The following is a 14280-nucleotide window of genomic DNA, read 5'->3' as shown; positions in this document are numbered from 1 at the left end:
AATGGCATGAAGACACAGGATTCAATGCACACAGAATGCATTAAAACACCATCAGGTATCAGCTAACAAGACAACATCTAAATAAGGCACAGTAATTTCTATATGCTGAGAATCTGAGGGACACAAATTTGAGCTTATAAACTACTCTCAGGATGAGGAACTTGAGAGCTCAGGTTCATGAAAATTAGATTACTAGGATTCCAGATGAGAGCTGGCTCTGAGTATAGAGAGACAGAACACAGAATATCTATGCAAATCTGTGCAGACTTCTCCAGGAAGTCTGAATTATGCAACTGGATGATTGCAGTGCCAAAGTTACATGACTGATGTAGACAACCAGAATCTTCCCTCAGGTATGCCTTGTGGTTAGATGAGAAAAAGAGTCGTTAGACTGGTTTATTAAAGAGAGCTCAACCTACCCTTCAAATGTTGACTTCAGTTTTTGACCGCAGCTAGCTTTATTTTTAGTTTAGCTAGTTTTAGTAATCTATACATATCTATACCTAATTTATTAAATACTTATTTATATTTATTTTTATGTGCTTTGATCTTGTAACTGAAATCAGTGTAATTCCCTTAAGTTACCAGAATGAAAGTTAAAGGAACCATGATTTTGGTTTTTCTTTTTTTTTTTTCATCATTACCTTTCTCTGAGTTTGTATCTCATTAAATACTGCATTTTGGAATATTTTTCTTCAGCTCTATTTGCAGGAGTTTTAAATTTCTAACATTTTATTCCACTTTGTGATTCTAGTATCTTCTATAATAATCCTTTACTAGCTCTTCACTGATGTTTGGAAGTAGTCCATATTTAGCAATTTCATAATTTAATTAAGACAAAGTTCAGTTTTTGCACCTGCATGAAAATGATTAGGTATGACTGAGAGCAGATCAGTTAAGAAATAAATCAGTTCAAATGCTAATTTTTCAGAGATAAGAACAAGGATCATAATGGAAAGTGACCTGTGGCTTTACCTACAGTAAATATTAATAGCAATATAGCTGTAACAGGTATATAAAATTTTCCTTTGCAGCTGAATGTAATGGAAAATTTAGCAAGTTATATTAGCTGGCACTTTTGCAGAAGCTTGTTACTTGATTTGAATGAGCACGAACATACCAAGTAGGCTCCAGAGTCTTGCTTTGCTTTCATTCCCAGAAGCAAGGACAGAATGTTTTATCACTAATGAACAAGTGATCTGATTAATGTATAATGATCCTTGCTAAAAATGATGTTAAAGGAACGTTAAAGTTGCACGTCTAAGCACTGAGGGGCTCAGTCCCAGCGCACTAAAATAAACAGACTGGATCTTTACTGACTCAAATGGGCTTTGGATCAGGTACTTTAAAAGTAAGAGAAGCTATTAAATGCATGTATTCATAGGATACTTAACACTGGGTGGATATGGAACAAAAATACTTAGAAAGAAGGGAGAATTTTTGCTTTCTTCTTCCCAGCTTTAAGGCCTGCTGGAATACCTTAATAAACTGTCCTTCCCCCCCCCCCCCCCCCCCCCGCCCCCCCGAAAAAATAACAATTTGTCTAAACCAAAAGGTTTGTAGAAACAGAAATGTCTGAGCAGAAGGATTTACACTGGGTTCTTCCACTGTCTTTCTAGATGCATCTCTGTGATGTTCAACACTCAAGCTGCGCACTAATGTCCTGGGAGCAGCCTGAATGCACCTGGGGAGGCAGGCAAAGAGTCCACAGTCATTTGGACAGTGAAGGAAGTCGATGGAATTTGTCTGCTCCTTACATTAAAGAACCACAATCAGACTTTTTCCTCAGTATTTTTTTTTAAAAAATATCTTTTTCCCAGTAAAAAAAACCTTTATTTATGTGTTAACTCTTCTTAAACATGAAAATTTCCCATATTATATATGGAAGATTTCAAACGTTGATCAACTCTTCTGAGCTTGATTAGTCACTAAAATGAGTACCCAACCAGGTAATGATAAAGATATCAAGAAAGGCCAGAGAAAAAAATACCTACAGTTTACTTCAAATAAAATATGATATTTATATATAAAGTAATGGGATTTTACCTGATCTGATAGGATATCGCCCTGTCAGGAAAGCTGCCCTGCTTGGAGTACAAAGTGGGGATGCTGCTATATGCTGAGTAAGTGTCACTCCTTCCTCTGCTAGCCTGTCAATATTAGGGGTTCTAGAAAAACATAAGCAGGGGAAAAAAAAAAAGAATACACAAAGATGATTATTTGGAAATGGACATGGTAAGATCAAGGCATCCAAGGCAAAAACTATCACAAAAATCAAGTTAAGATTTACTGTATGCTAATTATAAAAACTATGGTGGTGTTGCAAAATACTACCATATCAAATATTTTTACATTAGGTGCCAACACTGAACTGAAACAGCGTGGCATTTTGCCAAAAATCTTTTTCCCCACTTTCATCTACTCTTCATGGCCAGTACTAAACTGTGACACCTGGACGTGTTGTATTGCAACCCTTTTTAATGCATTCCTTGACCCAGAACTGTAACTTTGCTACTGATGTGGCTGTCCGGCTTCAGCAATGGGGAGAGGAGAGACTGGAGAAAGGTTGTGCTTCCTTACCTCCTACTTGGTGTCACTTCTTTCCCCAGCAAAAGCTTTTTGGGGTAGGGGTAATGTTGTGTGGTGGTATCAGTTATTAGGAGAGATTCAAATGGTCATGACTCTGTGTTAGGCTCTATATTAACAATGTTTACATGCCTGACATGACTATGTCTGCAATATTAGACCCAGGAGCACATCCACGTTTCCATATCTGCATGGGAAACTTGTCTGTGACCTAGCTCATCATGTAGATGAAAATTGGTTCCTGGAGGAAGAAATCCTGTGCCCTTGGTTCTACAGAAAGAAAACTAGGAATGCAGACTAGTCAGGAGCTGCAGCATGCCCCAACAGGTCCCTGAGATTAATGACCTCCCTGGAGATTAATGACCATGACCTCAAAGCACACTGGTGCTTCCATCATCTAAGTCTGAAGAGTCAGAAACATTAATTTTCCAACAGACTTCTTTGCTATCTATAACATCACCTACTGATAACAAGCAGTATGATGAAATTTCTTCATACTCCAAAGACCTAATTCTGAATTGTCACATCAGAGAACACAGATCTTGGAGGAATTCTGGTCCTTGGAAGGTGAGTGATCCAAGCATCGGTGTTGTATATACTTTTTTCCTGTTCAAAACTAGAAGCCGTAACTTGACTGATTTTTGTTCAGTTTGAATTATGAGGAGTTTTTACTTCCAACTAACTTCAGCAGGAACAAGAGTATTTAACATTTGACAGGACAGTGCTTTTAGTCTGAATGTTGTATTTAACTTGATCAAAGACTTTGCACCACTGAAACACAATGACTAGGTACAACTTGTGCTGTTTACACAACCATGATACCTAAGCTGGTAGTAAGGATCATACTGGGGAACACTGCTGAATTACTCAGGTATATTAACATTTGTTTTAATGAAACTATTGACTGAAGCATGAAGATAAATGAAGGAAAAAAATGAGCACTTTATTTCCAATTGGTTAGTGACAAGCTTGTCTCAAATCCTGAGTGCTGCAAAATATGCTTAATTCATAGTATTTGCATCATGTATATTTTAAAAGAAAATTGTCGATTATACTATGCTTCTCTAGACGTACCCTTATTAGGTTGGTTGCTCAATTCTCTGTTTATGATGCAACTTTTCAGCAGGATAAATACATCAGATAAGTCTTCTTTTCTTACTAAGAAAAGAAAACAAAGATCGAATATTCTATTTTCTGGAAAGGTTGTTAACTTTCGTTACATATAAAGAACCTAACCAAATCTCTGAATGTTCTGGGATTTTTAACTTTACAAATCTAGAACCCTAAAATATAAAAAACTAAACATAAAAAAATAACTAACTAAATAAAAAAAAAAAAAAAAAGGCTAGGACACCCCCAAATGTATCATCATACCTTAAGGTTCTGTTCCCATAACATCCCAGGTCTCCAATACCAAGATCATCAGCCATCAGTAAAATGATATTGTCATTTGAAGCATGGTGGGTATTGACACTGTTTATGGCACACTGGCAAATCATTAGAAATAAAAGGAGTCTCATCTTCTTCCTGGTGTGTAAGAACAAGTGGACAACATAATAGATAAAGAACTTTCTTTACATTTTACTGTTAATATAATTTAAACCTGTTATTGCCCTGGATTGTATAGTAGAAGAGAAAAACAAAATTGGACTGTATATTTTTATTTGGCGCTTTTTTTCTCAAGAGGGTTTTTTTTACATTATTTTCTCTGCCATATTTTTTAAAAATAAAAATGCATCTTTTAGTATATAGCTAATCTTTCCTTCCACATCTTTACACAGATGAATCCTTTAAATAATGACGAACAAAGAACTAGTGACAACATCAGTGACTATACTTTTGCATACACAGATGCACTAAACAGCAGTAAATCATGAGAGCAAATAAGGCTTGTGATTTTTTTTTTCTTTAGGTATAAATGTGATTTGAGAAACACAGAAACTGAAATCATTTAGGACCAAATTTTCCAAGGTTCATCGCAGAAAAAAAGTTCATCAATTCTGCTACTGAAGTAATGACTGAATTTCTCTGCAGTAAGAGAAATAAAAAATCCTGTTCAAGTTTCTTGACAGGAATAAGTATTTTGGCAAAGGGGATGAAGAGATGCACTGCCAAATTACTGAAATGAATGTTGAAGAAAAAGCTCTTCATAAACATTTTAAATATCAGGGCCTAAAGCAAAATTATGTAAAAATATTTGATATCCTATCACAATGTTCTATAAACAATGCTCATCCTAGATCCAATTTAAGACAGGAAGAACAATATGTTGTACACAATACTACACACCATTACATGCTTTTGTGATAAAAGCACAATTTATTGCAGATGTGCATGCTATGAATGCTATTTTACCTAAACAGGGACTTGTCATATCTCTGTTTTAAACTGCGTTGACTATGTCCTGGCTGAAATTGAGTGCCTCTAGGCTGCGAAAGACTGTGCCAGGTATACACATCAAAAAAGAACAGAGACTCTCTCTCTTTTGCCCCTAGTAATACTCACATCTTTTCTGGATTCAGGCAGCCTTTTTCAAATGCGGATGAGATATGAGTCACACCTGCACTCTGGATTATGCTGGGACAAGAAGGAAAGCTGAGGAAACCCAGACTGAGTTAGAAATTTGAAAGTGAAAGGTAGGAAAAGGAACTAGAAACAAGAATTTCCAGAGAGAATGGGGACAGCAGGTCAAAAAAGAAAAAAACTTGTAAGTCAGTGAGCTATGGTAGATGAATGTAACTGGAGAGAAGGGAGATGGATTCATAAATCAGCGAGGTGTGGTGGGTAAAAGTATCTGTAGCGAAGATGAAGTAGTCAGAACTGGAAGAGCTTGCACTGACTTGAATAAAGAGCAAGAAGGGAAGCTTGAGACCCAGCTGGAATGAGAATTGCAGGTTGACATGGTAGAGGGTTTAAGAAACTGGAAGGGATAGTATTACAGTGGATGGGAAAACAAATCAAGGAAACGAGGTTAGAGAACTGGGAGTGTCTAGCATGACAGAGCTGGGGAGTTATGATTAAGGAAGATGAAGGGAACTGATTGGAAAGAGCCTGCACAGGTAAGACTCGGGACTGACACAAGTGAGAAGAGATCAAGATAGTGGGGATCAATCAAGACAGATTTGGACTTCAGATTCCCAACATTCATTACTGCCATTCTGTCAGAAGGTATAGGTGCAAAGAGAATTTGAACTCTTTTAGTACTTCTTCACATACAGACAAAACACTAACAAGTATATTAGCTGATTTTTACTGCTTAATGTACACTTTATAACCCGTTGACCTCACACTTTGATGACAACAGTTCCGGTTTAGACTTCAGCTGACAACACCTAATGATCACGGTCTTATCACTGCAGCAATAGATCCTTACCTGGTTTACTTCATGGGACGCAATCTACTTCGTTTCAGACACGGAAAATACATACACAAACTTTAAGACTAAAACACTAACCAAGTGCTGCTTGGCGGGATGCACATAACCAACCCTTCATCAGATTACCAGAATGAAAGAAATCTAAAAAAATGAGTGAAATATCTTAGAAATTAACTGACTGCAATTTATCTGAATTTTAAAGCGATTTCAAGTCTGTGTAGAGACAACATCAACAGGAAAATAACCTATTCACCAAAATACCTAAGAAAGTTAATCACCTTGGTCAAAATTTAAAATCTTCTGCTATATATGTTATATAGCCTCTTCATATAATATTTTAAATAAATCTACACAGCAAAGTTAACAACAGCTGTGCCCAGTGTCAACTGCATCATTGTCATTTGCAAAGTGGCTGAAAATCTCTTATTGTCTGGATCTATTCCTGGAGAAGTTAGACTCATTTAGTACCTCCACTTCTCATTTTGCAAATCAACAAAAAAAATGTTACAATATTGCTGGATACTCCTCCAATCCGAAGGTGTATCTGTAGACACTTTCCTGCATTGGCCTATTCGCCTCCATGTTATGTCATGTCCCTGAAGTGAAATCAACACGGAAACAGGAAAAAAAATTAATCCTAACAACTCTGATTTCTCTGGTGTACTCCTTCTGCAGCAGACTTTCATGCATCATGAAGGGATGTGCTTGGAAAGCAAGAAAAATTGGATGGATGAAATTGAGTGGAATAGAGAACAGCAAAGAAGTACGGAGGAGTAAAAAGGGAAGGACGTGAGAAGAATGAAGCTCTGACAATGATGAGGCTCCTCTGTGTCACACCAGTGTTTTTAACGGTGAAAAGACAGGCGTGTGCAGACCTAACATGAAAATGATTGCACCAAATGAGATGGAGCTTTCACTTAACCTAGTATTTGGTCTTTAACAGCAGCAAATCCAAATGCTTGAGGAAAGAACATAAGAAACTTGGCAAGTATGTTCTTTTACTAGTGCGCCCTTCTAGCTTCGTAGCTATAGCACTGCATAGGTCCCCAGGGATCTTTTTACCTTCATGAATTTGTTTTAGTACATTTTGAACCAAGTAACTTTTTTTTTTTTTTGCATTGAACCAATTTACTTTTTTTTTCACTTCCACAACATCCTTTAGATATCCCTGCAGCAGGCTTCAGCTTTGAAGGCCTATGTTCTAGATTCAGGTGGCAACATTTTTGCTTAATTGCATGGAGGACACACAAGTGCAATTTTTAACCCCACCTTCAGTTTTCCTGTAGTATAATAGGAATAATAATACCTCCTTTCTTCCCCAGGTGGCTGCTAAGTTGAGTAGATTTAAGGTGGTGCTTAATTTCCTACAAGAGCCATATAGGAATTAATATTTCATACATGCTATTTCAAACTACAGCACTTTATTCATTGTATATGAACATATATACATGCATACATACACAGATGTGTCGACATACACATCCGCACATGCATGTGGGTGTATATATACAAATATCCTACTTTTTCTATGTATCTTCAAATTACATTATTGGGATTCTAATATTTTTTATTTGTATTAAAACAAATTAAGTATAAATATGTAAGAACAAATGGATGAAAACAATAGATATAATCCACTATTTGTTGATATTTCATATGAATTTACCAAACATTTCTTTTAGGTTTTAGTTTTCTACATTAAAAAATGTTGGCAAATCATATAGAAGCTGAAGAGTTGTCTTTCCCTGCCCACAGGCTAATTGGGTCAAGATATGGCTAGCTGTTTCACCCTTATGCTGATTACTACAGTCACATGTATCTCTTACAAAAACAATGATATGAAATTTTCAAAGCCCTCTTCCCAGCTGAATCATCCCAGCATTTTTATTCAGTTTGATTAAGCAATTTATCTCTAAACTACTCTTTTAATATAACAGAAGCCTTTGAGAAAATGCTTAATATACTTTATCCTTGAAGGTATAGTATTTTCTGATTAAATAAGCAACATTTAAAGATAATCACCTCATTAAAAAATGCTGTGCTATCCTTAAGTGGTAAGCAAAAAAAAAAAAAAAAAAGATTTTACCTTGCTTAACTGAATGTCATAACTCCAAAAATTTACCTAAGAGTCATAAAAGTCACACTGTAAACAAACTAGAAGACAACTCTGCCCTCCGTAAGGTTCTGGAAAGAGAAATTCCTCAGCTTCCTGAGAAACAAAAAAAGTAAGTTTTTAAATTGTAACAAATAGTAATGTTATATACTATTAATAATTTTCTGGTATCAGCTTAAGATTCATTCAAGTCTCTCAATTAATTCCTCTCTTACAAGTCAGTCATATCTGTTGCATCTTTTATGTCATATGACCGTGAAAAGAGAAATAAAACCATACACTTTTGGCTTGCTCCTAATGCTAATTCATTTAGACAAATAAACATTACTTTACACTTGCAACAAGCTAAGACCATGCAAAAATTCAGTTACGGCATCCTAATTGATCACTGGTAACTCAATCTCATTAATACAATTGCTTCTAATATTTATTTTTATAGTATAAACTACTATTTCTTAATGCTGATTTTTCAATATTTTGCTATTTCTCCTCCCTGGTAAGATACCTTCTCAGAATCCTCTCCAGCCCTCAAAGCCAGACATGCTCCTCCTCTTTATTCAGGTCTAAGCACATTTGATGTTCTTATTAGTTGTTGTTTTTTTTTTCCAGAAAAGCCCAAGTGACACAGGAATCTTCCATCCTACCTATTGGTTAGGCACCTCAGATTCAGTGCCAGATTAGGACGACTATTTATTTTCCAGCTTGGAACTGGTTTGCATTCAGCCCTCTCACGGTGTGGGTAAAGAGGGCTGGGTCTGTCTCTATTTGTAAACTGGTATCTGTGCTAGTAAAAAGCTGGAATGCTTTTCTGAAAAGTGCCATTAGATTTCAATATGCATCTTCAGGTAACTATGTACATAAATGAAAATCTATATTTAATTTATTAAAAGTTGTCCCATTCTAAGACAGAAATTTCACTTAACATGAGCTGGGAAAAACACCAGAACAATCAATCATGTTTCTTGTTCAAGCATGATTAATAACTGGGTCTGAATCAAATAGAGATGAAGCGACACAGTCTCCATCAGATATAAGTTCAATTTAAGTATCTTTTTAAAATGGTCTCTCAAAAATTTGCTAGTTGCTTCTCAACTAAATTACAGAACTTATGGCAGTACGAATAAATAATAAACATTATTTCTCGTAGTAAATTATAACCTGAATGGAAAATAAGATTATCTTTTGTGATATAATGCCATTCATTTATTTGTAATAAAAAAACTGTATAATCACATACACAGAGCATATACTCTTTTCCATGATTAGTGTTTCACAATATTCCTGCTGTTAGCCAAATGCTCATTAAAAAGATAATTTTGAATATGGGCTCTGGTCAGCAATATAATAAAGGAGAATCACAAGATAACACAGGTAGTCATCTTATTTGCCAGTTATGCATCATACTGAAAAAGAAAAATCTTTTAATTTAAAAAAAAAAAAAAAAAGCTAATCATGAGTAACTACTAGTGACTGTGTCATATCACTTCCTTGAAACCAGACAAGTGTTCGAAACAATTAAAAGAAATTTTTCAGATTCAGTAATTGCACATTACTAAAATGGGTGAGCATGTATGAAGGATGCAGCTCTGCTCTGTCTTTACAGTTCACCACTTCACAAGGATTTGTGGTCTGTATCTCCCTGCATACATTTTGTGTTTAGTGTAAATATATAATAAATTATCATTAGATGTTGATGGAACAGAAAGATGAGAGAGATGAGAAAGCTTTGTTTCTGAAATTTTTATCAACTTCAGCAAATATTACATGATGCTGACTGACATGTGTAAAGCTGTTGACATATGCTATTATTAAGTATCTGCTTTAATGTATATGCTTATTAGAGTACGAACTTTATAATGCTATATTAACCAATGTAATGTGACACTTGCTTACATACTTTGAGGGCTTAGCTAAATGCACCCATGATATCTAGCTTAATTAATAGTTTTGAAACCTGAGTCAGGTTTTTTTTAATATACCAGAGCTAGATATGTGAAATGACTATTTTTGATACTGCCTTCTTCAAGAGTCCCAAATGGAGGAAGAAGAACTTGTGTGACTAAAACTTTGTACTTCTGTTTTTATGATAAGCAAGCAGATGAAGACTGTACAGCTCTGCAGGACTGTGAGTCTTACACGTGTAATTAACAGAAGAGTTTCATTATGTCCATTTGAATTGCACCAACATATAAACCATAGCTTCATCTTATTGACTGGTTACAGTCTCTTCACCTTCACCCAACTATAGTCAAATTGGTCTCTTCCAAGTTTCCATTCATATTCAAAGTAATAGTCCACAAGATGTTTAGAAAGGAAAAAAAAAACCAAAACAAAACATCTAATTAAACATAACATGGGACTAAGACACTAAACTCCACCAATACACTGCCTTCACAGGGATACTACATAGATATGAAGGTTGGTGTGTAAGTCCTGCTGTAAGTCTTTGGAGGGACAATAAAATGAATGCCAAACCACTTAACACTAGATTTTAATTTCATTCAATTTGAAAGCAGTTTCTAAGCCTTTTTCACTGAAATGGTAGTTTTTAAATGCCTATCAGAGGAAAACATGAAACTTAACAGGAGGAAAAAAAAAAAAACTCAAAATTCAAAAAAACCCTATCTTTCTCCCCTGAGTTACTCACTGGTATCCTCTGGATGTCAAAATCAAATATTTGGATTTTACAACATAATATTCCTCTATCTACAACCAGTTTTCCAGTCAAAGTGGTTTACCGGAGAAAATGCAGTGAAATGGCCAGTTAATTTTTCTTTGCTACATAAAGCTAGCAAGTAGCACATCAATAAAATGATCCAGTATGTTATACTATTTCCAAAAGGATGTTTCATTTAAAGAAAAGAGAAGTTGCATTTGCATTACTTTGTTCTCAGAGTGTGGGATTATTATTTTTAAAACAGCTCAATTGTTATCTATACTTGCATTATGATAACACTCAAGGGCTCTCAATACAGCTGATTGTACCAGATACAAAAATTGAGAAAAGGCTGCATTCAGCCAATATTAATTTTACCCATGTAGAAGTTAAATGCCTAGATGGCCCATGTCAACTAGGCACTCATGGTGCAAACCAATCCATCTGAATTTTTTCATCTTAAAGTTATGAATTTAGTCTGAGCTGATTATCTAGGCTTCCTCTCTAATTAATGGGAAGAGACAGGCACCTTAAGAGGATGATTCATCTCTTCTTAAGATTAGTATAATGAAATGTTGGAAGCAATGCTCATGGTCTTTTTCCACAGACTAGAAAGAGAACCTAAACAACTAGTTTAGACTAGATGTATACAAAAGGAATAAAGCTACATGAAATAAATCCCACCTTGATAGTGGGTTGCCTGTGTGCGCTCAGCATAAAATACAAAAAAACAACTTTATGTAATAAACAGCCACTACATTTTTCAATTAGTGTAACGTGCTCTACCAGCCTTACTGGTGTAACAGTTTGTTATTCTGTGAGTAATTCCACTGAAATTTGAGAACTAGGGACAACTCTTCATGAGTTTTGGTTGCAAAATTTTCCTCCAAGGTATGCATATAAGTATTTTTCCTTTCCAGATTGTATAGCAATCTGATGAATATTCCATCTTAAATATTCTTTCATTACTCTCAAACAAAAGATATTTGATATAAGAGTGATTACACCCAAAAGCAAGGATTATTTTATAGGAATATTGGTAATTCTCTGATTGAAGTCAGCTGTAGTCAACCCTGTATATAGGTTACAATCACAAGTCTGATAAGACAAATAAACTTTACCTCTGATAGAGTTCTGACAGAACAGAAATTACATTCCCCACTGTTACTCAAGCCAGATGATATTTCAAGGAAGCTGTTGCCAGAGGTGACCAAGCAACACACTGTGAGCTCAACCTGACTGTGGTTCACAGCCTACTCCCTGCTGCCCTCTTGCCTAAGGGCTACACACACACACATACAAGGCAACCAAAACAACCTGTGACTGGCCAGTCATTACTAAGTCCTACTACCTTCTTTCATGAGGTCCTTGTCACAGAAGAAAAAACGCTTTAGCTCGTGACATATGACAAGAAAAAGTCTGTTAATGTGCATGGGCACTGTCCAGCGATTCACATGGATAGTGTAGATTTTGGTCATGTCACTGGAATTACCTACTCACATGCTCAAGTATCAGACGTGTTCCCCTGACCCTCATCACACCACAGGGGGATGCATTCATTCTAATCATGGGACAGTGATGCACATGTTTGTCCTGTCACGTAAGGGATAGGAGAAGAGAGAGTAACCGTGTACTTATCATACTATATAGATATACTCAGATCTTTTGATGGAGAAAGGGGTACTGTAAGCAGCCCTCTCATTTGCCTGCAAGGTGCTGTTAGATCTGTCCCATTGCAGAGACTGAGAATTGCTGTATTAGCAGGCAGGTAAACTAATTGAGAGGAAATGCTTGTGTCTGGACTATTACTTATGTCCAACCTTTGCGTTCTTTACTAGAAACACTATTAGAAAGAACACGTATTAGAAAAAGCATTGGAGTGTAAGAAAAAAACATGCCTCCCATGTTTATCAAAACAAAATATCACTTGTATCTGCATCCAGGTTACCTCAGTTTACCAAGCTACTGAAACCAATGCCACTTTTTCATGGTAATGTATTGGATGAAGGTGTCAATGTGCCGGCAGTGGGTGGCTGCAGGGTGGGCCTGTGTGAGAAGAGACCAGGGGCTGCCCTGCGCCAAACACAGTCAGTTCCAGCCAGCTCTGCAATGGACCCACTGCAGGACACAGCTGAGCCCATCAGCCAAGCTGGTGGCACCTTGGGGAAACACCTTTAAGAAAGGGCAGAAAAGACTGGGGGGAAGGAACACAGAGAGAAGGTGGGGGGCAGAGAGAGAGGACAAGGAGGGAACAAGGCCAGAGCAGCGTGACGTCCTCCACACTGGAGCAGGTACGTGCCCAAAGGGACTGTGGCCCGTGGAGGGCCCACACCAGAGGACAGGAACAAAGTGAGCAACAAGGAGTGGCAGAGGGAAATGGTTAAGCACTGACTTCATCCTTCTGTGCTACTCATTGCTGAGGAGACTGAGTGCAACCGGCAGCAGTAACACGGCAGGAGGACATGTCTAGAGTGAAGGTGTGAAGTAGAGACTAGGAAGGTGGAAGAGAAGAATCTGAAGTTGAGCCAGGGAAAGTGAGAGGAAAGGTGTTTTTCCTGCATGTTTAAATGTTTGGGGTTTTTTGTTGTTTCCCAATACTCTAATCAGCAATTAAATATTTATGGTACCCGGCAATAAGTTAAGTTAAATTCCCCAAGTTGTTTTGCTTGTGACAATACTTGGTAAGTGATTTCCTTGCCTTTATTTCAACTCATGAGTCTTCTCACTCCTCTTCCTCCTATTTTCTCCCCAATCTCACTGGGGAGGGGGGGAAGGAAGTGAGCGAGCAGCTGTGTGGGTGCTTGGCTGTTAGCCAGGGCCAACCCACCACATTTAAAATGAAAAGGGATGAATGGATCCAATGGCAAATTGCTTTCATTGATTACCATTAGCCAAAAGGTTCTTTGCTGTGATCCAATCCATCTAGATTCTAAAAGTGAACCTTTTACCAGGGAGAGAAATGGCAAAGCTTTTAAAGTAAAAAGTAATTCAATTTGAGATCAACTGACTTATGGTGTTGCGGGTGTAAACAGGAGGTTCACAAGAAATAAATGGATAACTTCTCCTTCCTCTTAATTTGCACAAGTAAGAGACATTTAAAATAAACAAGTGTAGCTGCTTATTCAAGACCAAGTTCCTTCTCTACAGTTTCTAAAACAAAGGAAAATCTGGTTTATGTTACTTCTGTCATACAACTAATATTCAGGGAATGGTATGTCCTCATTCTGCAAATAGCCATGAACATGTCTTATGACAAATTGTTTGGAATTTTTTTGACAAAAATCTTTCTACTGGGGAAAAAAAAAATAAAGAAAAAAGTTTTTTAAAATGTAGCAATTTTAAAATGAAATTGTTCTCCTTCACTTTTACACCTAGAAAAATAGCTTGTTTAGCATTTACAAATTGAAACCAAACAACTTTTGCTGTTCTTTTGGGCCAGGAGATATTTTTACTACATTATTTTGAATAGGGTTAAAAGATTAACCCCCAAACCACCCATTTTTTATGACCTCATGCAAAATTAGAACAAAGAGAATAGAATTATCCATT

At 36.5% G+C, this 14280-nt stretch overlaps 1 protein-coding gene across 1 annotated transcript in view; it reads right to left on the bottom strand.

Annotated features, from left to right (window-relative positions):
- STS (steroid sulfatase) overlaps window positions 1-4106 on the bottom strand; it is a gene marked incomplete at both ends in the record, with an annotated part of 86205 nt that extends 82099 nt beyond the window's left edge. The window contains 2 exons of the mRNA XM_082337113.1: window positions 2047-2168; window positions 3961-4106. Coding sequence (XP_082193239.1) covers window positions 2047-2168; window positions 3961-4106 — 268 coding nt within the window. The remainder of the gene's footprint in view (window positions 1-2046; window positions 2169-3960) is intronic.
- Window positions 4107-14280: the final 10174 nt, after the last annotated feature.

The sequence above is a fragment of the Platalea leucorodia genome, assembly GCF_965183815.1.
Source record: "Platalea leucorodia genome assembly, chromosome: 2".
Lineage (NCBI taxonomy): Eukaryota > Metazoa > Chordata > Aves > Pelecaniformes > Threskiornithidae > Platalea > Platalea leucorodia.
The sequence above is the reverse complement of the archived record's forward strand: the minus strand, read 5'-3'. Positions and strand labels throughout refer to the sequence as shown.